This window comes from Rhodnius prolixus, unplaced genomic scaffold (genome assembly GCF_049639745.1).
Source record: "Rhodnius prolixus isolate KJV_2025 unplaced genomic scaffold, Rpr scaffold_23, whole genome shotgun sequence".
Taxonomy (NCBI): Eukaryota; Metazoa; Arthropoda; class Insecta; order Hemiptera; family Reduviidae; genus Rhodnius; species Rhodnius prolixus.
This window is the reverse complement of record NW_027411627.1, coordinates 994,829-1,022,515: the sequence shown is the minus strand read 5'-3', so window position 1 is coordinate 1,022,515 and position 27,687 is coordinate 994,829. Positions and strand designations below refer to the sequence as shown.

At 33.2% G+C, this 27,687-nt stretch overlaps 1 protein-coding gene across 16 annotated transcripts in view; it reads left to right on the top strand.

Moving 5' to 3' along the window:
- l(1)G0196 (inositol hexakisphosphate and diphosphoinositol-pentakisphosphate kinase) overlaps positions 1-27,687 on the top strand; it is a 106,275-nt gene that overhangs the window by 5,235 nt on the left and 73,353 nt on the right. For 5 of the 16 annotated variants that reach the window (XR_012461622.1, XM_074139265.1, XM_074139264.1 and 2 more), the window contains 11 exons: positions 2,637-2,804; positions 2,987-3,130; positions 6,281-6,371; positions 8,390-8,544; positions 9,266-9,367; positions 10,331-10,521; positions 10,613-10,807; positions 11,492-11,578; positions 12,378-12,563; positions 12,651-12,748; positions 13,306-13,443. Coding sequence is in view for 15 of the 16 variants with exons in the window: in XM_074139265.1 (XP_073995366.1) it covers positions 2,637-2,804; positions 2,987-3,130; positions 6,281-6,371; positions 8,390-8,544; positions 9,266-9,367; positions 10,331-10,521; positions 10,613-10,807; positions 11,492-11,578; positions 12,378-12,563; positions 12,651-12,748; positions 13,306-13,443 (1,555 nt within the window). In the remaining variant the exon portion in view is untranslated. Of the gene's footprint in view, positions 1-894; positions 1,000-1,065; positions 1,194-1,218; positions 1,353-1,436; positions 1,517-2,636; positions 2,805-2,986; positions 3,131-5,834; positions 5,907-6,280; positions 6,372-8,389; positions 8,545-9,265; positions 9,368-10,330; positions 10,522-10,612; positions 10,808-11,491; positions 11,579-12,377; positions 12,564-12,650; positions 12,749-13,305; positions 13,444-27,687 lie in introns of those variants that run through there. The other 11 variants (XM_074139259.1, XM_074139262.1, XM_074139254.1 and 8 more) reach the window with 11 other exon arrangements.

Below are 27,687 nucleotides of genomic sequence, written 5' to 3'. Positions count from 1 at the left end.
TAACATTTTCTTAAAATTCAAAATTTGCCGCAAAGAATCCTTAAAATTATTATTTAAATATCTTTATAGAATTTTTTGCACTATTTTATAAGAACCAAATGAGCAACACAAAGGCTGTTTCTCTCTCATGTTTAGCCCTGCAGAATTCATTTACATCCACCTGCAACCTTATCCAATTAACTATAAAGAAGTTATTTCACTTCTATGCATAAACATTCTCTACTTATTGGAATGATCTCTGATTCCAGTATTCCTTATCTGAATCTCATCTTGTACAATAATGTATTTAATAATCACTATTCAATTTATACTTTAAATATTTATTACAATTATATCGGCCCCACATGACAATCACCCTCTAACATAAATTGCAATACCTATCTGTGAGCAGACATTCACACATAAATATTTTAATTGTAGCATTATATCCCTTAAATGCATCTTCGAGAAAATAACAATAAATGTTGACTGTTTACGTGTTTTACCCAACTTGGCTAATAGCCAACAGTTTTCGTAAGACCGTTTGCTCTAATTTTACTTACAAGAAAAAATTAAATAAAAGAACCCTATAAGCAACGTCGAATTTCCTTTTATCACTAAGCTTAAGAAGGGTAGTTATCACTAATTACTGAGAAAGAAGAATTATAATTAAATCCTTAAGGTTGATTCATTTTTTCAATTCTTATTTTAATATTGAACGATTTTATTTTATTTTTTTAAATTGAAAATAATAAAAATGATAATACTGATGCGATTAGATAAACTAATTTTACTTTAGATAATGCTTTGTTTGAATTGTTTTATATATACTGTTATTGCTCCTATAAGTAATTTCTGTTTTTGAATTTATTAAGTTCGTTAATTTAATATTTCATTTAATTTCAAAATAATATTTATTTTTAATTATTAATGGAATCACTTCCAAATTATAAATATTTACAAATAGATCGAGAACATTGGTGCCGCTGGTGTCAATTTGGTCTCTGTTATGAGTATGAGGTAATATGCACATTAAATGTTATTTTAGTTTTTAAAATTTTCCGTAGCAGAAAATAAACTTACCACTGATGGTTAAATATATGTATGTAATGAGGTTATCATCTGTTACTTAGTTTTTAGTTTATGTATTTAAAATGGCCTAAATCACTTTTTATGGAAAACAATATTTTTTTAATTTTTAATTCCAAATTTAAGTAAGTTAATTTTGCTAAGAAAATAATGTTGAATGAAAAAAAGTAATTTAAGTTTTTCTTTCACTTTTTGAAAATAATAAGGATTTCTCCAGTACTATTTTCGTTATATTATTTCCAAATATTTTACAAGATTTACATTATTTCTATGTTTTTTGTAAGGTAAATGCGAGAATAATGTGCTCCTTTTCTAATTTCTAAACGATGAGTTTTAGTGATTTTTAAATGTCTGTTTAAATATTTCAGTGCTTCCGATTTTCAAAAATGTTTACTATAAATCGGCTCATTTAATTCGCTCCAGAACGTCCAATAAAAGTAGAAATGAGGTAAAAAAAAAAAAAATTACTAACTCAATTTTATGGAACTAATAAGATAAACTAGTTGATATCTACTTTTAGAATAATTTCTTTACTTTTTATTTTTGTTTGTCTGTGGGGAACAGCCTTAAGCCATCTATCGTACTGTATACTGCTACTCCTCAGATATGTAACATCACTATCAATGTAGAAAGACAAATCGAGACTTGACGGCTTGTATATCATGTGGGTTAATTCAAATAAATGTATTTATTAAGTGGCTTCCACATAGTTGCTAGTATTTGATAAAATTTGGCACATATAAAATTAAGAGGAGGAATAATAAACAGGAGTAAGTGACCCAAAATCCGCCCTTAGGTATGTGAGAAGGGCAAGATTCTCGAAGGGAACCAATTTGAGCTTTTAATTTGTTATTTTTTTATTTATTTTTCCAAACATTGCCACTTATGTTTTTTTTTTGACGCGTCGGCTTCTTAGGCCAATAGGAAAAAAAAATCAATAAACTTAAGCCGTTCAATAATCGAAACAAACCTGAGTTTCCATTATTTCCAAATCAAAAAATACTACTGCCTACATTCAATTTTACTGCACAGCGTAACATTCATACTTTGGTTATTAAGTATCAAAACTATATATAGTTTTTGCATTTATGATTATATTCTGTCTGCATGCCACTAAAAATATCTTCCATTCATTTGGTAAGTTGTGGATCTCTGATCTAGGTATTTTTACTATTGAATACATCTGTCCATAACATCTTCTAGCAGAAGATTCTTCAGGTTTATCTACAATTCGCTATGCCACTATCAAACGACGATCCTTGCTGTTGATGCTGACTTTAAAACTTCAGTTTAACCATTTTCAGTTTACTGTTGAACTACTTCAAGAAACTTCACCGATTCACTTTCATTCACGATTCTACAAAAACCCGAAATTCCCCTCGTGTACCAGACTCCTGGAGTCTGGGTAGGGGAGAGAGCCACTGGCTGATTTTCGCACTGTTTAGCGAGTAGCCAGCCAATTAATTCTGCAATCACATAAAAACAATACGTTAAAACTCCTTTTTTATAGTTATAAATCTCCACTAATAATGTTTAAAACAAAATTTATTTTTTTTTGTTTCTTCTAGAGTAACAATTCCGACGGAGAAGAAGAGAATGGAGGAAAACAGGTGGTTGTTGGTATATGCGCGATGGCGAAGAAGTCGGAATCGAAACCAATGAGGGAAATTTTAACTAGATTACAAGAATTCCAGTATATCAGGATATTAGTTTTTCCGGAAGATGTTATAGTTCAGGTAAATAGTTTTTCCTTTCTCCTTATTTTCGGTCCTTCAATTTTATTAGAAACATTTGGTGACAACTCACCAATAGATTTGTGGCGATATTTTGGCACAATTCAAAAATTGTTTTTTTACAATATTAAGGCACCTAATAAATATTATCTGTTACTATATCATTTACCTTAAACATTTTATAGAAACCAGTAGAAGAATGGCCGTCTTGTGATTGCCTGATATCGTTCCATTCAAAAGGATTTCCGCTAGAAAAAGCAATCCAATACGCTACTCTTAGGCATCCATATGTTATCAACAATCTCCACATGCAATACGATATTCAGGTATTGAGTATATATATGGGTAATTTAGAGAATATGGGCTGAACAACCATTTTTTTTTTCCATTTTTTATTTTATTTTATTTTTATTTTGAAGCGCTTACAAAGTCATATCAGAAAAGAAAAGAAAATTATTTTGTTAGTATGTAGAACACTTGTGATGCTTGTAGATAATTACTGCAAAAAAAAGCTTAGTAAGAAACTAATATTACTGAAACTGTAACAGTTTGATGAGTGGTTTAATTTGTTTTTTAATTAAAATATATATATATATATATGCTTTAGACTTCTTGTCTTTCTAAATACATAATAAGAAAGCGAACTAAACCGAAAAATCCATTTAGATGGTGGTATTTTAAAGAAAGCATCCAATTCGGGCAGTAATTGAGGGATTCGCGAAAACTGAAAATATTAACATTGCTGATTTTATCCGTCATAGCGCGCATATTTATTGGGTTACCGAACGGTTTTGGTCTTTCATCCACTGTCAGAGGTAGATTTTCTCAGTTTGGTATAGAGAATTTGAATTCAATTATGTTTCCATCTAACAGTACACAAGTTTAGAACACAGAAAGCAATAATTTACCTAAACTGAAAGCCAATACATTGATCAACACGAAAAATATTTTTTTTTTTTGAGGGTATAGTGCGCTGCAAGCTTCGTAGAACTACGAGGGTCGTTTGAAAAGTCCGTGCAAAGTCAGAGGGATAGCACTACTGGCGCCTATCGAGGTTATGTTTAGTTAGTAGCATCTCTTGGAAGAACACACACCAAGTTTCAACCAGTCTATTTCTTTGTGTTTGGCATTCGTTTGAATCGAGGAAGTCGAGTGATTTTCAAAAAATGGATGAAAAAGAATTTCGTGTGTTGATTAAACACTACTTTATGAAAGGCAAAACGCCTCAGGAGACTAAAGAGAAGCTTGATAAACATTATGGTGACTCTGCACCTTCGATTAGAACAGTTTATAAGTGTATAAGCCTAAAAGGAGACTATGTTGAAAAATAAAAAATGTTTACCCCAAAAAATTAAGTAGTTTTTATTTTTGCACGGACTTTTCAAACGACCCTCGTATTGTGTCTGCTACTTAAGCCGACCAATAAGCTAACTCCAATACTAGACCTCTGAGAAAGCTCAGCATCTGGAAGAGCTCTCGGTAATTTATATCTTCTTCCAAAACCTAATACCTTCCTATCTATATAAATTTTGCGTAAAAAACAGCTTCGCAGATCTCGTCAAAAGGTGAACAGGAGTCTCCTCTCCACGGAACTAAAGGCATTTTAAATGGGAATACTGTCGTGGGACTAGAAAAATTGACGCTGCCCTCTGTATTGACTCAAATCTCGAGCTAAATAGCTTAAATAGCTACATTTTTAGACTCAACTGTTTAGCGGCACCCTCAATGCTATCCAGCGAAAATAACCAGCTGTTAAACGTAATAAATTTACTCAACAACCTAATTTCTTGTGCAAACGATGACATCCACATAGGTCATTAACTTACTAAATCCTGCTTCCTGCTATTCATAAACTTACCTACTCATTATCTCTTTATTAAATACAAAGCATCTATTACGCCTAGTCTTCCTGTCTACCATTTTGGTTTTAGCGAATCGCTTATCGTTGTCGTAGACGCATTTCTTTGCGTAATTAAGAAAAGCTGCATTTCTAATGCCATTATTTCAAGATTGTCAAGACTAGAACTAGTTTGTTACAAAGGTTTTAGTGCATGAAATCATAGCTGGCATTTAATATCAAATTGCTGTTCTATTTGTAAAAAAAAAAAATCAAATAAAGTAATCGCCTATTCCTTCAGGCGGTGCCTGAACGTCTTAATGCCAAATTACTTCTCATAGACGAACGGAAGCACGAACTTTACTATTAACAATTTGCCTAACAAATAAAAAGTGGCCACCTGTGTTACTTGAATTGAGGTTTTCTCGTTCATCTCACCAGCAATGGTGTGCTTCTGAGCGTAGTTCGCCAGTCAGGCTAAGCAATGAATATTTTCAAGCAGATATGACTGGTGGACATTATCTCATTGCGCCGTCATCAAACTCCGCCTCATTAAATAATCTAGATTTTATAAATTGTAGCGTTAGCGAAACGTAATGCGCTTACCGAAGAATTTGGCATTTCTTTTTAACTGGTGATAGCACTCTTCCAAAACTACAAAGATGTACTGTCCTTGATTTCCTGGATGGTTCCAATCAATTTCTCTAAACAAAGGCCAAACAATATATGTAGTTGACAGAACACATCACCTTGTTGTCAATTTCTCTGTCAATTTCAATACTTTTAAGCAGCCATCTTGTTAAGTGGGCGGAAAGTGTTTAATGCCTCAAAATCTATTTTCTGGTCTTCGATTGAAATTAAAAAGTAATGTTAGCCAATGAAGGTTTATATTTTGATGAATAAGTTGTAAGAGAGTTTACATTTACCTACTTTTGTGCCTCAAACTTTTGTAACAAACTCAGGTGGAGTAGTTATTTCTAATTTTAAATTGACTGAAATTTTAATTAATATTAGGGAATTTTTGGCAATAATGAAAGAATTCTGGATTTTTAATAAATTCATACAGAAAAACCAAAGAATTAATTAAATAAAATAACAATCTCACATCTAACATAAATTTAACCATAATAAATATTCCGTTTTAACCTGCGGAGTTTATTTTCTTTATAGTATTAAAAGGTTATGTAGCACACAGAAATCAGAACAAGAAAATGTTAACCACTGATACATTGTGCGATGGAGCTGCGTCACAAGAAATAAAAAAAATCGTAAGAAAAATGATTCACGATAATTTTTTGCTTATAAAATTAATCTAATTTACAAATGAAATTATAGTTATATGCAGTATATTGGGGAACTATAAATTTGCATTCGGGTTACTTTTATGGTTTTGTTACAAAACCACTGTCACGCTCCTTGCATCCGAATAATTTTGTGGTCATTTATTTCTTCTCCTTAAATTATAAAATGTTAATTTTTCTATGAGTGAACACAGTTTGTTCTACACAAAAATTTGAATAAAATTTAATATTCTTTACCAAGTACAATACTATTTAACTTAATGTAGTTAATCATTAATAATAAGGATGAAAAAAAATATTTGACGATACTTTATGAATGAATGTATATGTTTCTGTTATAGGATAGAAGGAAGGTATATTCCATTCTTGAGAGTCAAGGCATTGAAATACCTCGCTACGCAGTCTTGGATAGAGATTCCACAGATCCAAAAAGTAAGTCGGAATATTTCTTTTTTACTCTCATGGCGGAAGATTTCACAATCTTGAATTAAATATGAAGTTTTTCCTGGAGTTTAGATCTAAAACTTTTTGCGATCATTGACCAGTTTTTGAAGAACTTATCAAAATATTTTTGGCCAAATATTTGACTATTTTAAAACGCGTTTGAACAAAATAAAAAGTTATCTGTGGAATATTTTTTAATGGACGTATCGTGAGAACCAAATAATTGACAAAAGTGAAGTGGCTCTCTCGGAAATTACAATCAAATTGGCAAGGTCTTTAAATCCCCGACTGGCTAGCTTTCTTAGATATTTAGACCAAGGAAGTTGGAAAATGAAAATCCTGCATCTCCATTCGCGTTGGAAAAACATAGAAATATTTAGCAGCGACAGCTATTTAACCATTACATCACTAATATCCTAGAAACTGTTCATATGTTAATATGTGAAGATTCCAAGCGGGCGGTACAACCTACCTCCAAAACTCCATAGAGAAGTTATGTTTCCTGTTTAAAGCGAGCCATTTCTTGTTAAGTATAACGATGTCGTTTGAATGAAGTTTTAGTTAGAAAGTATTTGAGATTGAACGGTTGGAGAGCTAATTTTGGGTATAAATAAGGTAAATCTTTTATTGTTAATTGAGCAAGTTATCTGTGGAGCCGTAGTACGTATGTTGTTATGTTTTTTGGGGGGGATCTCTGGAACGAATCCCCAAACGTGGATCATGGAAATGTCTTTTTGATGTATATACATGGATAAGGGAGTGACTGAAAAACGATTACAGTTCCAAATTTGTACATGGCATTTTTTTTTTAATTTGGACCAATATCAATTTTATCGGAAGTACCCAACTCTACTGTAATCATAACTAAATAATGTACCCCTTCACGCTCTCAATTAAATCGAGCCATGTAACAACTCAAATTAACCAGTTCCTTACATCCCAATTAATATTAAAATATCACACTGTGTAAATAAATTAATATCTCATTCCAGGCAGTGGCGTATCCTGGAGGCATGCAATTTAAAAAATCGTATAATTTACAAACTTTGGCTTGCGAAAATTAATTCTGTAGATTTAGATATATCTAATAAATGCCTTAACAAGATTAACTGCAATGACACATATTTTAATGATTCGTTATCAACTTGACATAAACACTATGAAGGGTGTCCGCAACTAATGTTGCACTTAACAACCACAACACACTTACTTTTAATCTCTTTGATGGTGGGACATTTTTTTAAAATTGCTCCTACTTTATTGTATATAAATATCTCAGCAGTGTTGTAACCTATTAGGCACTAAGCTGAGTCTACTTAAAATATTTTTCAATGAGCTATTATAACTTTATTTCAGCCTTCAAATGCAGATTTGATCAAATAACATAACTCATTAGTTTGAACCTGTGTTGTGCTGGTGTTTTAAATTACATTTACTACGTCAAATAATTTAGTTTGGTTGAAGGATTAACTGATTTTCACAGTAACCGGGTTGTAATGTGTCGCTATCTTCAAAAAACTGAAATATATAGCGGCTTTTAAAAACATTGATCCGAGTTTTGTTTTCAAATTGTAATTGTATATAGGCCTTTTACCACGTTTTAAGAGCGCATGTTCATCTCCTTTTTTAACGCAATTAAAGCTACCATTATTTTTGTAGAGAACGACCGGCGCCGCAGCTCTTTTGAGTGCAGATGTTTTGTGGCTCTGAATGTTTGAGCTTTAATGAACCTTGATACTGATCTAAATTAAATTTTCTTGTCGTGGGGTTTGGTGGAAGTTATTTATTTATTTTTATTTTTTTGGTTTATTTTGTCAGTGTTTATTTAAGTAGTAGAACTGGGATCAAATCTAATGAAATAGAAGATAAAAAAGATTCAAGTGCATGCCTGGTTCACGAAGAATATGCCACTGACCCCAGCATTGTTCATTTTCTTTTGATTTTTTTCTTGTAATTTTGGGCATCTTTTGTTTTTTGTTTGTTTGTTTATTTTTAAAAAAATTTAGATCATGAACTAATAGAATCCGAAGATCATGTAGAAGTTAATGGTGTAGTTTTCAACAAACCTTTTGTGGAGAAACCGGTCTCCGCTGAGGACCACAATATCTACATTTACTATCCTACGTCGGCAGGCGGAGGTTCACAGCGTCTTTTTAGGAAGGTTGGTAATTTTTCTTTTCATTTAATAATTAACCATACAAGAACAAAAAAAAAGAGCAGGATTTCACAGTTATTTTTTCATAGGTGCTAACTTAGTTCTTAAGGGAGGAATATCATTACCATAAGAAGTAACTTCTTGTTTTCTTGCCCTGGCAAGTCTATGTACGCTAGTCTAAAGTAACAACTTAGAAAAATTATTTATGATAATTATCTTAAGTCGCAACCACCAGGAACTCAAGTTTAAAAACAATCTCAAGGCTCCTAATTAGAGGAAGTATCGCGGTAGTAATAAGTAGATTCGAAATTCATCAACAATTCAGGTTTATCAGATCAATTACTACTCAGTTTCCCTAACTTCTAATTGGCAATCACTATTTTCTTTTAAAGTTATATAAGTATAAATATTGTATTTTATTCTTTTATTTAGCAAAAATTTAGTCAGGAAACTACCATGATAAGCTTTTTGCTTTTATAACCAGTATTCACACAAGGTGTATCTGGAGACATTGCTAAATTGCTACAGAAGAAGCAAGCGCCCATTTGCTTAGACAAAGCATAACTTATCGAAGGCTAGTGATGGGGCCCCTCTTCCTATAATTAATAGAATTTACTTTATCCGATAAGTCGCTCCCTCGTAAGGAGAATTTTTTTGGCCATTGTAAATATTTAATAAACGACTACTGCACACTTTTTTGACAGAACTAATATATGTGTTTTTATAGATTGGCAGTCGAAGCAGTGTTTACTCTCCAGAGTCGAGAGTCAGAAAAACTGGATCATTCATCTATGAAGATTTCATGCCAACAGATGGAACAGATGTTAAGGTAAAATTCGGAGCTATGTCAGAAATGAGCGAAGGAGAAAATTGAAGCTAAAGTCTTTATGTAATTTTGCAAAACACTGAATTTCAAATTTCAATATCTCGCTTTACCATCACCACAACATAATGAAAACCTACACAAATGTAGACAATACTAGCGCCTATATACTGATAAAATACAAACTCTAACTGTCTGTTAGTTTAGGAGAAAATTGAGGCTAAAGTTTTCACAGTTTGCAAAACACTGAATTTCAAATCACAATATTTCCTTCCACAGTCATCAAAACATAGTGAAAACTTACACAAATGTGTACAATACTAGTGCCTATATACAGATAAAATATAAACCCAAACGGTCTGTTAGTTTAGGAGAAAATTGTGGCTACAGTTTTCATAGTTTGTAAAACACTGAATTTCAAATCAAAATATTTCCTTCCACAGTCATCAAAACATAGTGAAAACTTACACAAATGTAGACAATTCTAGTGCCTATATACGCGTAAAATACAAACTCTAACTGTCAGTTAGTTTAGCAGAAAATTGAGGCTAAAATTTTCCTTTGTTCAATACAGCCTTAATTTAAGTTTGCAATATCTCACTTTATATCGACAGATTATTATGAAAACTTATAAATTCATCTACTTTAAGAGGTAATATTAAATTTTTGAGTACATTTCTTTAGAGGGTTGAAGGAAATTTCACGAGTCGTTACAGTACTTTTCATTAATAGATCAAAGATAAATGAATACATTAGTTTTTATTGAGGGGGATAAGAGAGGTTATGCCATGTTTACATTACTTTCTCGAATGGGGGCAGAAATTACTGCGTTTACAGTATTTCTTACTACGAAGGGAAGAAGAGATTTAATACTTAATACTTTTTCGCTTTTATGTTTGCAATTAACACTATATTTATTGTAAGGATATTTAGAAAAATAATGTACTAATAGTTAAAATGATTTGACAGGTATACACAGTTGGTCCAGATTATGCGCATGCAGAAGCTAGAAAGTCGCCCGCATTAGATGGAAAAGTTGAGAGAGATAGCGAGGGTAAAGAAATAAGATATCCGGTAATATTAAGTAATGCTGAGAAACTTATCTCCAGAAAAGTTTGTCTAGCATTTAAACAAACAGTTTGTGGATTTGATTTATTAAGGTATACAAAAAAAAATCAAAAAATGTATACATTGAATTTGACCTTTAAAAGAATATTAATATAAAATACATTTTTTTATTATTTCATTTAGGGCGAATGGTAAATCATTTGTTTGTGATGTTAATGGATTTAGTTTTGTGAAAAATTCAAATAAATATTATGATGATTGTGCCAAAATACTTGGCAATATGATATTAAGAGAATTAGCACCAACCTTACATATACCGTGGTCAGTACCATTCCAGCTTGATGATCCACCAATTGTGCCTACAACTTTTGGAAAAATGTGAGTAATGTTATTAAAAGAACTTAAACGTTAAATTCATTTTTTACACGAGTTATAGATAAATCAAGAACTTTATTAGCAGCAGAAATGAAAAACCTTTTCAGGACTTGATCATATAAATGATTTTCTTAGATATGTTTGCCAAAAAAACAAAAAAGAAAATTGGGAAATGCAAAATGGGCGGAGTTGTTTTATTGTCCTTGACCTATTCCTCGCTAAATTCAATCTTTATTATAAATATTTTACGGTCACTAAAAGCTAATACAAATTCTTACCATTTGTGAAATTAAAAAATAACCTGGTTAGGGTCACACTTTAATGTTGTTTGTTTTCATCGTTCTTGTGTCATGCATTGAGGTTGATGGTACACTTGTTTTAATTTTTTTAGAAACAGTATTTAAAAGTAAGTAATAAAACTCATTTTTATGACATCTATTTTTATTGATAAACGCGTAAGTAAACATAAATTGTTCTATTCTGAATTGTACACAATAATTATATCTAAACTTCCTTAAATAATTACCTATATTTAGTTTTAAAAAAACAGAAACAAATGTATTCAAACAAAAAATTTAATTTTCCATATAAACCCTGTATGAACCAGTAGCTCAGAAATCTCGCAATTAAGTATATATAAAACGGAAGATTATTCTGCTTAAGTAATGGATTTTTTTTTTAATTTAGGATGGAGCTGAGGTGTGTAGTTGCTGTGATAAGACATGGTGATCGGACTCCTAAACAAAAGATGAAAGTGGAAGTTAGACATCCTAAGTAAGTTTGGTTATTTGACGTATTTGATCATAATGCAAAAGAAATTGGTACGAAGATATTTCGCGTGGGGACCACATTACGCAAGTTTAGTCGAATAGAGGAACAAAGTTCACAAGATAAATTTGATCAGAAGATAGAGCAAGTCTGTCTGCTAAGGTGTTGCAGATAGAGCAAGGAACTGTCTCCTAAGGTTTTGCAGCCCAAGGGTTCATTTCACCAACCCATTGAATGTCGGAATTGGAATAGCTTCCCGAAGTACTTTGGCGCGGCCATAGTTGACTGAATACGCGGAATAAGACGTGTAAATGGGTATATTTTCAAATATACACTTTAGGAAGAAATAATCTTATTCTAAGTGAGTGCATATTTGGCGAATGTGCGGGCACCAACATGGGATTACATGCAAGTCATCGCAAGTAGTTACCGTACTATTATAATTGTAAATCGTTGCAGCAAGTTACAGTCGTTTTTATAACAGAGTTTTCCCCTCTGGCCTTATGATGCCAAGTATATAATATCGCAACCCAACGATTGTAACACAAATAAGCAGGATCTAGAAGCTCAAGTTTCCTTCACTTGCTAACACAGTTTGCACAGGCCTTCATATACTCAAACCTACTCAATAAAAGAGAAGAGACCCAACCCCCTTGCAGTACTAAAAAAAGTTATGCCTACGTACAAGTTCCAGGGTTTTCTTCCATGCTAGAAACCTCGTATCACAAAGTAGCGATTACAGCGCTAGTGGGATGGAAACTAAAAAAATATTATCTTTCTACATTGACGTATCTTCTATTTTCAGATTTTTTGAAATATTTGAAAAATACGGTGGGCAAGTGAATGGCCATGTGAAATTGAAAAGACCAAAACAGTTGCAAGAAGTTTTAGATATAGCTAGATTTTTATTGAATGAAATAGAGTTACGAGGAATACCAGAACTTGCGGAAAAACAAGCTAAACTAGAACAATTAAAGAGTGTTCTGGAAATGTAAGTTGTTATTTTCTTTTGATTATTGTAAAAAACAAATAAAACCACGATGATGTTTCTTTTTCTATTGTGATGATATTTTACAAGGTACGGTCATTTTTCTGGCATCAATCGTAAAGTGCAGATGAAGTATCAACCAAAAGGACGACCAAAAAGTTCTAGCAGCGATGATGGTGAGAATCAAAGTAGGATATTAATTTTGTTTTGTTTAATTCAATTTAATTTTTTGCTGATGATCATACTAGTATGGTTCAAAATTGCTTATTTAGTAGTTGTTTTTTTTGTTTTTGTTTTGAAATAGTTTCACTTTAAGTAACACAGTAAGTATTAGGTTCACTGATGCTTTCATACCGGAAGAAAAATTACTGCATTTTTACAAATAAATAAAGAAAAAAGCCTTGGAAAATCGTAATAAAATTACAATGTTTTCTAGTTTAAAATTACATTTAGTGGCCGGTCGTTCTAGTAGAGTAGCAATGGAAGTCACATCTATTGAATGGTCTTTAATCTGTTGACATCTTATCCGCCAACATCAGTGACAATTCTTGTTACCTCAGGCGAAATCAAAACGGATATTTTCGGTGAAAGCTAACATCATAATAATATAATAATCATATAACATGAACTCATTATCTTAATTTGTACTTATTAAAAAACAAAAAAAATTATTCCATGCATGAGATTTGCTTTGCTGTTTATTTATATGCACCATGTTATAGAACAATTTATAAAATTTGTGCAGATGGACCAAGGGAACCGAGTTTGGTGTTGATAGTGAAATGGGGCGGAGAACTAACACCAGCAGGTAGGATACAGGCTGAAGAATTGGGAAGGATCTTCCGGTGCATGTACCCAGGTGGACAAGGTAGACACTATACCGGTTAGTTTCATTTTTCGTTACATTTTTCTCACGCTGCTGCTTCCGACGAACATCCTTATTTCCGCCGAGTGATTAATTAAAATCCTTTTTCAGTCCTTTGTTTTTTATTTTTATTTTTTGTAAAAAATAATGACGTTCACAAAGAAATTGAAAACAGATTGCCTAGCTTTCAAACATTCTCATTTATAAATTAGCAATAATTTATTGGAAAAGGCACCTACCCCTCCCTCACTTCATGTATTAACTTTGTTATAGTTTTTGATTTTTGTTTATTTAATAATTCTCAATTTTTTTTTACTAGTAATCTTGTTTTTGAGTTATAATATTTTCGATTGTATATATTTTGTTTAAAAAAAGAAACACCACGGAGATTTACCGTCGGCATAATAATTATCGGATTAAGTGAATAATATACTGCAATAGTCAATACTTAGTTTTTTTTTTTCATTTTATTAATTTTGTTCTGTTAGAATAAGTACCACGTTTTTCCTGTATGCGTATTGCAAATAGTGAGCGCTCTAGTTGCAACTTGCTTAGTTCCCTAAACGGCTGGTGTAAACATTTAGGTAGAGATGACTGATATGGCTTAATTTTTCTTGATTTATACTTAGACCCGTAAGCTTTACTTTGGTTAGTAATTGAAAGGAGCTATGAAATTGGCAAGTGTAGCTTTGCTTAACAACTTAGGCTATCAATGGTTAAGATAAATTTTCAGATTTTATTCAGCATGAAAAAAGTCGATGATTAGGCAACTTTAATTGCGTATTATTTTTTTCTTTTTTTAAAAAAACTTTAATTGCTTCGGATTTTTCGCAATAATCAGTCTCTGGATGAAATGAATCAAATTTGAAGTGGTTAAAAGTGCCGGCACCTTGGCTCTGAATTTGTATTTTCTGTTATACCTGTACATTTTCGAGCAGTCTGCTCCTTTGTTTTCAACTAGGAAGAAATGAGCGAATGAATTAAAATTTTGCCGTATTAGTCTTGAAGATGATCTGCTTAAATGACGTCTTAAACTCCAATAATAGATGAATACCCATTCCCCCTCATACCAAAAAATCGAAACATCAAAGTCAGGGATAATACTGCACCAAAAAATGTATGTCAAAATGGTCTTGTTCAATAATTTCTAATATCTTAAAGGGATTCCTTTTAATCTATTAATAACATAGAAGCAGGTTGAAACAATAACTGGTGAATTGTATACTATATTTCTTTACTTTCTGTTATCTTCTGGGTATCAGATGGGCGCACACATAACTTCCACTTGGATCTGTTCGGATTTACTGTTCTGTGTTAAAGACTCGGAATTCTTATGCTCTCATTTGACTGGTACAGGAGAATGTTCCATGAAACCTGAAGAGTTAGCTTTTCTATTAAAGATTGTTTGATTTTTATTTCTTATTTAAAGATGAGGTACCTGGTCTTATCAAGATTTCGGTGTACAGACTGGCCAAATCGAGAGCCGTCATTTCCTTCAATTTTACTAATTCATTTGATCGGTGTTTTTTTTTTGTGAATGTCATATTTGATCATTCTTAAGATTGTTGTACACTAACATCTGTTTGGCTTCATGTAGTGACTAACAAACCACATATGTAATATTGTAATATGCAAACTGTAATTGTGTTATTCTTTTTGTCCTGAAGTCACTTTAAAGGATTTTGGAATTGGTATGTACAAGGTTAAGCTTTATATATAGTTGGAACATCCAGTTTTTCTTTCATAAAGGCGCTTTTTCATCTCTACGAAATATGGGATGTTTCACTCATTTCTGTTTCGGATTTCTGTTTGTAGCCATCTATACTGGATGATCTTATCTTCAAGGAAGATTGCCAAAGTAGTAGGGAAATGGGGATTCTGGCACACGTAAAATGTGCACCTTTTTTGTGCAAAATGGCCGCCATCCCAACTCCGCCCACAACCTACACCACCCATACTTATTGAAGAATCATCGAATTCAACAAGAGTATCGGCCACGCCCCCCCCCCTTTATTGACTAATCATCGAATTCGACGAGGGCTTTAGGCCACGCCCCCTACCCTCTCCTTATTGATCAATAAGGGCCCCATTTCACAGCAAAACAATGACCCAAAAAAATTTCAACTCTCAATATCATCTCAAGTAATGGATCTGTCCTCAAGAAAACTATAGCATACTACTCAGTAAAACAGAGTGTGTAAGAGCAAAAAATTTCATACGAATAATCTGTTGTTTACTGTGGGAATTATAAGGGCCCAATTTCACAGCAAAACCATGACCCAAAAAAATTTCAACTCTCAATATCTTCTCAACTAATGGATCTGTACTCAAGAAAACTATAGCGTGCTACTCAGTAAAACAGAGTGCGTAAGAGCAGAAAATTTCATACGAATAATCAGTTGTTTACTGTGGGAGTTATGAAGGCCCCATTTCACAGCAAAACCATAACCCAAAAATATTTCAACTCTCAATATCTTCTCAACTAATATATCTGTACTCAAGAAAACTATAGCGTACTACTCAGTAAAACAGAGTGTGTAAGAGCAGAAAGTTTCATACGAATAATCTGTTGTTTACTATGGGCCCCATTTCACAGCAAAACCATGACCCAAAAAGCTTTCAGTAATCAATATCTTCTCAACTAATGGATCTGTACTCAAAAAAACTATAGCGTGCTACTCAGTAAAACAGAGTGTGTAAGAGCAGAAAATTTCATACGAATAATCAGTTGTTTACTGTGGGAGTAATAAGGGCCCAATTTCACAGCAAAACCATGACCCAAAAAAATTTCAACTCTCAATATCTTCTCAACTAATGGATCTGTACACAAGAAAACTATAGCATACTACTCAGTAAAACAGAGTATGTAAGAGCAGAAAAGTTCATACGAATAATCACTTGTTTACTGTGGGGGTTATAAGGGCCCCATTTCACAGCAAAACCATGACCCAAAAAAATTTCAACTCTCAATATCATCTAGAGTAATGGATCTCTACTCAAGAAAACTATAGCATACAACTCAGTAAAACAGAGTGTGTAAGAGCACAAAAATTTTATACGAGTAATCTGTTGTTTTCTGTGGGAATTATAAGGGCCCAATTTCACAGCGAAACCATGACCCAAAAAAATTTCAACTATCAATATCTTCTCAACTAATGGATCTGTACTCAAGAAAACTATAGCGTACTACTCAGTAAAACGGAGTGTGTAAGAGCAGAAAATTTCATACGAATAATCAGTTGTTTACTGTGGGAAATATAAGGGCCCAATTTCACAGCGAAACCATGACCCAAAAAAATTTCAACTCTCAATATCTTCTCAACTAATGGATCTGTACACAAGAAAACTATAGCATACTACTCAGTAAAACAGAGTATGTAAGAGCAGAAAGTTTCATACGAATAATCTGTTGTTTACTGTGGGAATTATAAGGGCCCCATTTCACAGCAAAACCATGACCCAAAAAAATTTCAACTCTCAATATCTTCTCAACTAATAGATCTGTCCTCAAGAAAACTATAGCATACTACTCAGTAAAACAGAGTGTGTAAGAGCAGAAAATTTTATACGAATAATCGGTTGTTTATTGTGGGAATTATAAGGGCCCAATTTCACAGCAAAACCATGACCCAAAAAAATTTCAACTCTCAATATCTTCTCAACTAATGGATCTGTACTCAAGAAAACTATAGCGTGCTACTCAGTAAAACGGAGTGTGTAAGAGCAGAAAATTTCATACGAATAATCAGTTGTTAACTGCGGGAGTTATAAAGGCCCCATTTCACAGCAAAACCATGACCCAAAAAAATTTCAACTCTCAATATCTTCTCAACTAATGGATCTGTACTCTAGAAAACTATAGCGTGCTACTCAGTAAAACGGAGTGTGTAAGAGCAGAAAATTTCATACGAATAATCAGTTGTTAACTGCGGGAGTTATAAAGGCCCCATTTCACAGCAAAACCATGACCCAAAAAAATTTCAACTCTCAATATCTTCTCAACTAATGGATCTGTACTCAAGAAAACTATAGCGTGCTACTCAGTAAAACGGAGTGTGTAAGAGCAGAAAATTTCATACGAATAATCAGTTGTTTACTGTGGGAAATATAAGGGCCCAATTTCACAGCAAAACCATGACCCAAAAAAATTTCAACTCTCAATATCTTCTCAACTAATGGATCTGTACTCAAGAAAACTATAGCGTGCTACTCAGTAAAACGGAGTGCGTAAGAGCAGAAAATTTTATACGAATAATCTGTTGTTTATTGTGGGAATTATAAGGGCCCAATTTCACAGCAAAACCATGACCCAAAAAAATTTCAACTCCCAATATCTTCTCAACTAATGGATCTGTACTCAAGAAAACTATAGCGTGCTACTCAGTAAAACGGAGTGTGTAAGAACAGAAAATTTCATACGAATAATCAGTTGTTTACTGTGGGAATTATAAGGGCCCCATTTCACAGCAAAACCATGACCCAAAAAAATTTCAACTCTCAATATCTTCTCAACTAATGGATCTGTACTCAAGAAAACTATAGCGTGCTACTCAGTAAAACGGAGTGCGTAAGAGCAGAAAGTTTCATACGAATAATCTGTTGTTTACTATGGGCCCTATTTCGCAGCAAAACCATGACCCAAGAAAATTTCAACTCTCAATATCTTCTCAACTAATGGATCTGTACTCAAGAAAACTATAGCATACTACTCAGTAATACAGAGTGTGTAAGAGCAGAAAATTTCATACGAATAATCAGTTGTTTACTGTGGGAATTATAATTTCCCCATTTCACAGCAAAACCATGACCCAAAAAAATTTCAACTCTCAATATCTTCTCAACTAATAGATCTGTCCTTAAGAATACTATAGCATACTACTCAGTAAAACAGAGTGTGTAAGAGCAGCAAATTTCATACGAATAATCTGTTGTTTACTGTGGGAATTATAAGGGCCTAATTTCACAGCAAAACCGAGACCCAAAAAAATTTCAACACTCAATATCTTCTCAACTAATGGATCTGTACTCAAGAAAACTATAGCGTGCTACTCAGTAAAACGGAGTGCGTAAGAGCAGAAAGTTTCATACGAATAATCTGTTGTTTACTATGGGCCCCATTTCACAGCAAAACCATGACCCAACAAAATTTCAACTCTCAATATCTTCTCAACTAAAGGATCTGTACTCAAGAAAACTATACCATACTACTCAGTAAAACAGAGTGTGTAAGAGCAGAAAATTTCATACGAATAATCAGTTGTTTACTGTGGGAGTTATAAGGGCCCCATTTCACAGCAAAACAATGACCCAAAAAAATTTCAACTGTCAATATCGTATGTATGTAGTTGTAGGTCAAGGAACATCAATTAGTAAAGGTACTAAAAAGCACCCGGTTTCTCGAGTTACCCTATTGTACGATGTGAAAGGTAAATCTACAGTCAGCCGACGAATGGAGCCATGTACAGTACTTTCCTCTGCGGAAGAATATTTTTTTTAGTTTTGTGGATCACGTCGGTTGCCAGAGCTGGGTTTTCCGTCACTAAAAGCCATTTACTGATGAGTGTGTGGCAACTTATTAAAAAACTAGATATACCGATCCCTTTCAATAATAACTTACCAGGTGAATCTGGGTAGAAAGCATTCCGGAACCGTCATTCTATTATTGCATCTCCGGTAGGATAGTTGTATAAGGGTTGATCGTCAATAACCATGAAAAAGCGTAATGTTGAAAAATATTACATTATTTAGGTAAGCCAATTTAAAAACCGATTGTTATTAATTATGAATAAGACTGATTTTTTTGTTAAAAATCTAAGTGGAACAGTGATTTAGGTATTTTGAATTTTTTAGGTCGTTTCAGGAATATACTTGTTGTCAATCACTGGTCCCACCCCATGTCAAACACTGGTACCACCGAAAATTCGGTATGTCAATAACCGTGCTATTGAAATACTTTAAAAAAGTAATAATTTTTGGTTGACATAAAAATCGAATTTACTGAATACATAATACAATCTAAAGGAGCGGCACAATTGTACCAACCAACACCTGGAGCCAAAATAACGGAAGATATTCTAAACGAAACTCGATTTTTTTCTTAAACTCTAAATTACCGGTCCCTTCACCCTATTTGTTTGTGTGAGTGCTTTTTTAAACTCATTTTTCGAAAAAAATAAGCATACGCTTAAAAAAACTCTTTACGAGTCTGTTGTTTTTTTTAAACTTCTCTGTCATAAACCTATTTATTTCAAACATTATTCTGAACAAAATTATTATTTAACAGTTCTGAGATCTGAGTATATCTATACCGATTTAAATCTTTAGATCTTTTAAAACGATTCCTCTTTTTTTTCTGATGGTGCGGATTTCAGCCTCGTCAAATTGGATGATAGGTAGGGGTAGAATGGTGCTGATGGGTATGGCTTACAGCTTCGTTGAACTCGATGATTACCCGGATAGATTTGGAGGAGTTTGGAAACTGTAAGGTTATCCAGAAGGGCCAAAATCACAATTTAAAAAAACTGAGCGTAGTAAAATGAAAAATTGAGTTCAAAGCCGTGAACGAGTAAGTACAAGAAAAAGATGATGTGGCACCTTAGGGCATAAAGATGGCAAGATTACGGTGTTGATACATCTTTAAGGAAAGGAGAGATATAAAAGATGATAAGGATGATCTGAATCGTTGAGTTTTAGACAGAATATGAGCAGGCAAAGATCTTTCATGAAATTTCATTATGTTCCCACTTTCACGCCTGTGAAAGCGCCTGCTTTTTAAGCCAAACTGAATTCGAAGTAAAAGTAGCTGTTCATGTTTAGTGAAGTTATCACTGTTTAGCTGGATTTTCATTATTATTTATTTTCATTAAAACCATAAGGTAAATTACTTCAAATTAATCTCCCTTTCATTATATTAGATGTTTCAATAAGTTCCTCATGAATGTCATGACGTATAAGATACTAATTACATTTTTTTAAAAATAATTCCATTTATTAGGTTTTTATTTAAACTTTGCATAATACTAACTGAATTATTAATATTAATAATCGATGAAATAATATTAAGTTAGGTTGGTGTAGGCTGTATAGTGGAGTGTCTATTCTCCGATATAGTTTAGATGCAAGGAACCTTTGATGTTGCACACCTTTACAAATAAAAAAAAAAGACAAATAAAATAATACTAATTTATAAATGACATTTCTAGAACTGCGAAATTACTTTAATATTTATTTAATTAGTTGATTAATTACCCAACACATAACGGCAAAGAAATTGCCTTTATAGAAGTTATTCTTTCAAAAAGAACCACGTTCAGCAACTATTTAAATTTGCGAGGTAGGGTTAGTTAAAATGAAAAGTTTTAATAATACATGAATAAATAAAATTCTTCAAATGTGAGGTTATGGAAATAAATAAGCCTCCTCACAAATTAGCAAAGCTAATTTGCAAATCAAATTGAAGGAAAGTCGACAGTTAGCAGTTTGCTTGGTATAAACTTCTTTATTTTGCAAGATGCTTAGAAATTGGTAAATTTTGATGCTATTTTTTTTTTTTAGTTTATTAGTTTAAAATTTCTAGCTCTTTTTAGTAGAGGGAAAATGGAGGTTCTGGCGCACCTAAATTGTGCCAGATCCAAACACCTCCAAATCTGTCCGGGTAATCATCGAGTTCAACGAAGCTGGAAGCCATACCCATCAGCACCATTCTACCCCTACCTGTCATCGAATTTGACGAGGCTGAAATCCGCACCATCAGAAAAAAAAGAGGAATCGTTTTAAAAGATCTAAAGATTTAAATCGGTATAGATATACTCAGATCTCAGAACTGTTAAATAATAATTTTGTTCAGAATAATGTTTGAAATAAATAGGTTTATGACAGAGAAGTTTAAAATTAACAACAGATTCGTAAAGGGTTTTTTTAAAAGTATGCTTATTTTTTTCGAAAAATGAGTTTAAAAAAGCACTCACACAAACAAATAGGGTGAAGGGACCGGTAATTTAGAGCTTAAGAAAAAAATCGAGTTTCGTTTAGAATATCTTCTATTATTTTGGCTCCAGGTGTTGATTGGTACAATTGTGCCGCTCCATTAGATTGTATTATGTATTCAGTAAATTCTATTTTTATGTCAACCAAAAATTATTACTTTTTTAAAGTATTTCAATGACCCGGTGATTGACATACCGAATTTTCGGTGGTACCAGTGTTTGGCATGGGGTGGGACCAGTGATTGACAACAAGTATATTCCTGAAATGACCTAAAAAATTCAAAATACCTAAATCACTGTTCCACTTAGATTATTAACAAAAAAATCAGTCTTATTCATAATTAATAACAATCGGTTTTTAAATTGGCCTACCTAAATATTGAAAATATTGATTACTGAAATTTTTTTGGGTCATGGTTTTGCTGTGAAATGGGGCCCATAGTAAACAACAGTCTATTCGTATGAAACTTTCTGCTCTTACACACTCCGTTTTACTGAGTAGCACACTATAGTTTTCATGAGTACAGATCCATTAGTTGAGAAGATATTGAGAGTTGACATTTTTTTGGGTCATTGTTTTGCTGTGAAATGGGGCCCATAGTAAACACCAGATTATTCGTATGAAACTTTCTGCTCTTCCACACTCCGTTTTACTGAGTAACACGCTATAGTTTTCTTCAGTACAGATCCATTAGTTGAGAACATATTGAGAGTTGAATTTTTTTTGGGTCATGGTTTTGCTGTGAAATTAGGCCCTTATAATTTCCACAGAAAACAACAGATTATTCGTATAAAATTTTGTGCTCTTACACACTCTGTTTTACTGAGTAGTATGCTATAGTTTTCTTCAGGACAGATCTATTAGTTGAGAAGATATTGAGAGTTGAAATTTTTTTGGGTCATGGTTTTGCTGTGAAATGGGGCCCATAGTAAACACCAGATTATTCGTATGAAACTTTCTGCTCTTCCACACTCCGTTTTACTGAGTAACACGCTATAGTTTTCTTCAGTACAGATCCATTAGTTGAGAACATATTGAGAGTTGAATTTTTTTTGGGTCATGGTTTTGCTGTGAAATTGGGCCCTTATAATTTCCACAGAAAACAACAGATTATTCGTATAAAATTTTGTGCTCATACACACTCTGTTTTACTGAGTAGTATGCTATAGTTTTCATGAGGACAGATCTATTAGTTGAGAAGATATTGAGAGTTGAAATTTTTTTGGGTCATGGTTTTGCTGTGAAATGGGGTCTTTAAAATTCCCACAGTAAACAACAGATTATTCGTATGAAACTTTCTACTCTTGCACACTCTGTTTTACTGAGTAGTATGCTATAGTTTTCTTGAGTACAGATCCATTAGTTGAGAAGATATTGATTACTGAAATTTTTTTGGGTCATGGTTTTGCTGTTAAATAGGGCCCTTAAAATTCCCACAGTAAACAACAGATTATTCGTATGAAACTTTCTACTCTTGCACACTCTGTTTTACTGAGTAGCACGCTATAGTTTTCTTGAGTAAAGATCCATTAGTTGAGAAGATATTGAGAGTTAAAATTTTTTTGGGTCATGGTTTTGCTGTGAAATGGGGCCTTTAAAATTCCCACAGTAAACAACAGATTATTCGTATGAAACTTTCTACTCTTGCACACTCTGTTTTACTGAGTAGTATGCTATAGTTTTCTTGAGTACAGATCCATTAGTTGAGAAGATATTGATTACTGAAATTTTTTTGGGTCATGGTTTTGCTGTGAAATGGGGCCTTCATAACTCCCACAGTTAACAACTGATTATTCGTATGAAATTTTCTGCAGTTACACACTCCGTTTTACTGAGTAGCACGCTATAGTTTTCTTGAGTACAGATCCATTACTTGAGAAGATATTGAGAGTTGAAATTTTTTAGGGTCATGGTTTTGCTGTGAAATGGGGCCCTTAATAAACAACAGATTATTCGTATGAAACTTTCTGCTCTTACACACTCCGTTTTACTGAGTAGCACACTATAGTTTTCTTGAGTACAGATCCTATAGTTGAGGAGATATTGAGGGTTGAAATTTTTTTGGGTCATGGTTTTGCTGTGAAATGGGGCCCTTATAATTCCCACAGTAAACAACTGATTATTCGTATGAAATTTTCTGCTCTTACACACTCCGTTTTACTGAGTAGCATGCTATAGTTTTCTTGAGTACAGATCCATTAGTTGAGAAGATATTGAGAGTTGAAATTTTTTTGGGTCATGGTTTTGCTGTGAAATTGGGCCTTTATAACTCCCACAGAAAACAACTGATTATTCGTACAAAATTTTCTGCTCTTACACACTCTGTTTTACTGAGTAGTATGCTATAGTTTTCTTGTGTACAGATCCATTAGTTGAGAAGATATTGAGAGATCAAATTTTTTTGGGTGATGGTTTTGCTGTTAAATAGGGCCCTTAAAATTCCCACCATTAACAACAGATTATTCGTTTGAAACTTTCTACTCTTGCACACTCTGTTATACTGAGTAGTATGCTATAGTTTTCTTGAGTACTGATCCATTAGTTGAGATGTTATTGAGAGTTGAAGTTTTTTTGGGTCATAGTTTTGCTGGGAAATAGGGCCCTTATAATTCCCACAGAAAACAACAGATTATTCGTATGAACTTTTCTGCTCTTACATACTCTGTTTTACTGAGTAGTATGCTATAGTTTTCTTGTGTACAGATCCATTAGTTGAGAAGATATTGAGAGATCAAATTTTTTTGGGTCATGGTTTTGCTGTTAAATAGGGCCCTTAAAATTCCCACAATTAACAACAGATTATTCGTTTGAAACTTTCTACTCTTGCACACTCTGTTTTACTGAGTAGTATGCTATAGTTTTCTTGAGTACAGATCCATTAGTTGAGATGATATTGAGAGTTGAAGTTTTTTTGGGTCATAGTTTTGCTGGGAAATAGGGCCCATAGTAAACAATGGATTATTCGTATGAAAATTTCTGCTCTTACACACTCGGTTTTACTGAGTTGCACGCTATAGTTTTCTTGAGTACAGATCCATTAGTTGAGAAGATATTGAGAGTTAAAAATTTTTTGGGTCATGGTTTTGCTGTGAAATGGGGCCCTTATACTTCCCACAGAAAACAACAGATTATTCGTATAAAATTTTGTGCTCTTACACACTCTGTTTTACTGAGTTGTATGCTATAGTTTTCTTGAGTACAGATCCATTACTTGAGATGATATTGAGAGTAGAAATTTTTTTGAGTCATGGTTTTGCTGTGAAATGGGGCCCTTATAACCCCCACAGTAAACAACTGATTATTCGTATGAACTTTTCTGCTCTTACATACTCTGTTTTACTGAGTAGTATGCTATAGTTTTCTTGTGTACAGATCCATTAGTTGAGAAGATATTGAGAGATCAAATTTGTTTGGGTCATGGTTTTGCTGTTAAATAGGGCCCTTAAAATTCCCACAATTAACAACAGATTATTCGTATGAAACTTTCTACTCTTGCAAACTCTGTTTTACTGAGTAGTATGCTATAGTTTTCTTGAGTACAGATCCATTAGTTGAGAAGATGTTAAGAGTTAAAATTTTTTTGGGTCATGGTTTTGCTGTGAAAGTGGGCCCTTATAATTCCCACAGTAAACAAGTGATTATTCGTATGAAATTTTCTGCTCTTACACACTCTGTTTTACTGAGTAGTATGCTATAGTTTTCTTGAGTACAGATCCATTAGTTGAGAAGATATTGAGAGTTGAAGTTTTTTTGGGTCATAGTTTTGCTGTGAAATAGGGCCCATAGTAAACAACGGATTATTCGTATGAAAATTTCTGCTCTTACACACTCCGTTTTACTGAGTAGACAGCTATAGTTTTCTTGAGTACAGATCCATTAGTTGAGAAGATATTGAGAGTTGAAATATTTTTGGGTCATGGTTTTGCTGTGAAATGGGGCCTTTAAAATTCCCACAGTAAACAACAGATTATTCGTATGAAAGTTTCTACTCTTGCACACTCTGTTTTACTGAGTAGTATGCTATAGTTTTCTTGAGTACAGGTCCATTAGTTGAGAAGATATTGATTATTGAAATTTTTTTGGGTCATGGTTTTGCTGTGAAATGGGGCCTTCATAACTCCCACAGTTAACAACTGATTATTCGTATGAAATTTTCTGCTCTTACACACTCCGTTTTACTGAGTAGTATGCTATAGTTTTCTTGTGTACAGATCCATTAGTTGAGAAGATATTGAGAGATCAATTTTTTTGGGTCATGGTTTTGCTGTTAAATAGGGCCCTTAAAATTCCCACAATTAACAACAGATTATTCGTTTGAAACTTTCTACTCTTGCACACTCTGTTTTACTGAGTAGTATGCTATAGTTTTCTTGAGTACAGATCCATTAAATGAGATGATATTGAGAGTTGAAGTTTTTTTGGGTCATAGTTTTGCTGAGAAATAGGGCCCATAGTAAAAAACGGATTATTCGTATGAAAATTTCTGCTCTTACACACTCCGTTTTACTGAGTAGACAGCTATAGTTTTCTTGAGTACAGATCCATTAGTTGAGAAGATATTGAGAGTTGAAATTTGTTTTGGTCATGGTTTCGCTGTGAAATTGGGCCCTTATAATTCCCACAGAAAACAACAGAGTATTCGTATAAAATTTTGTGCTCTTACACACTCTGTTTTACTGAGTTGTATGCTATAGTTTTCTTGAGTACAAATCCATTACTTGAGATGATATTGAGAGTTGAAATTTTTTTTAGTCATGGTTTTGCTGTTAAATAGGGCCATTAAAATTCCCACAATTAACAACAGATTATTCGTTTGAAACTTTCTACTCTTGCAAACTCTGTTTTACTGAGTAGTATGCTATAGATTTCTTGAGTACAGATCCATTAGTTGAGATGATATTGAGAGTTGAAGTTTTTCTGGGTCATAGTTTTGCTGTGAAATAGGGCCCATAGTAAACAACGGATTATTCGTATGAAAATTTCTGCTCTTACACACTCCGTTTTACTGAGTAGACAGCTATAGTTTTCTTAAGTACAGATCCATTAGTTGAGAAGATATTGAGAGTTGAAATTTGTTTTGGTCATGGTTTCGCTGTGAAATTGGGCCCTTATAATTCCCACAGAAAACAACAGAGTATTCGTATAAAATTTTGTGCTCTTACACACTCTGTTTTACTGAGTTGTATGCTATAGTTTTCTTGAGTACAAATCCATTACTTGAGATGATATTGAGAGTAGAAATTTTTTTGAGTCATGGTTTTGCTGTGAAATGGGGCCCTTATAACCCCCACAGTAAACAACTGATTATTCGTATGAACTTTTCTGCTCTTACATACTCTGTTTTACTGAGTAGTATGCTATAGTTTTCTTGTGTACAGATCCATTAGTTGAGAAGATATTGAGAGATCAAATTTTTTTGGGTCATGGTTTTGCTGTTAAATAGGGCCCTTAAAATTCCCACAATTAACAACAGTATTCGTTTGAAAATTTCTACTCTTGCACACTCTGTTTTACTGAGTAGTATGCTATAGTTTTCTTGAGTACAGATCCATTAGTTGAGATGATATTGAGAGTTGAAGTTTTTTTGGGTCATAGTTTTGCTGGGAAATAGGGCCCATAGTAAACAATGGATTATTCGTATGAAAATTTCTGCTCTTACACACTCGGTTTTACTGAGTTGCACGCTATAGTTTTCTTGAGTACAGATCCATTAGTTGAGAAGATATTGAGAGTTAAAAATTTTTTGGGTCATGGTTTTGCTGTGAAATGGGGCCCTTATACTTCCCACAGAAAACAACAGATTATTCGTATAAAATTTTGTGCTCTTACACACTCTGTTTTACTGAGTTGTATGCTATAGTTTTCTTGAGTACAGATCCATTACTTGAGATGATATTGAGAGTAGAAATTTTTTTGAGTCATGGTTTTGCTGTGAAATGGGGCCCTTATAACCCCCACAGTAAACAACTGATTATTCGTATGAACTTTTCTGCTCTTACATACTCTGTTTTACTGAGTAGTATGCTATAGTTTTCTTGTGTACAGATCCATTAGTTGAGAAGATATTGAGAGATCAAATTTGTTTGGGTCATGGTTTTGCTGTTAAATAGGGCCCTTAAAATTCCCACAATTAACAACAGATTATTCGTATGAAAATTTCTGCTCTTACACACTCCGTTTTACTGAGTAGACAGCTATAGTTTTCTTGAGTACAGATCCATTAGTTGAGAAGATATTGAGAGTTGAAATTTTTTTGGGTCATGGTTTTGCTGTGAA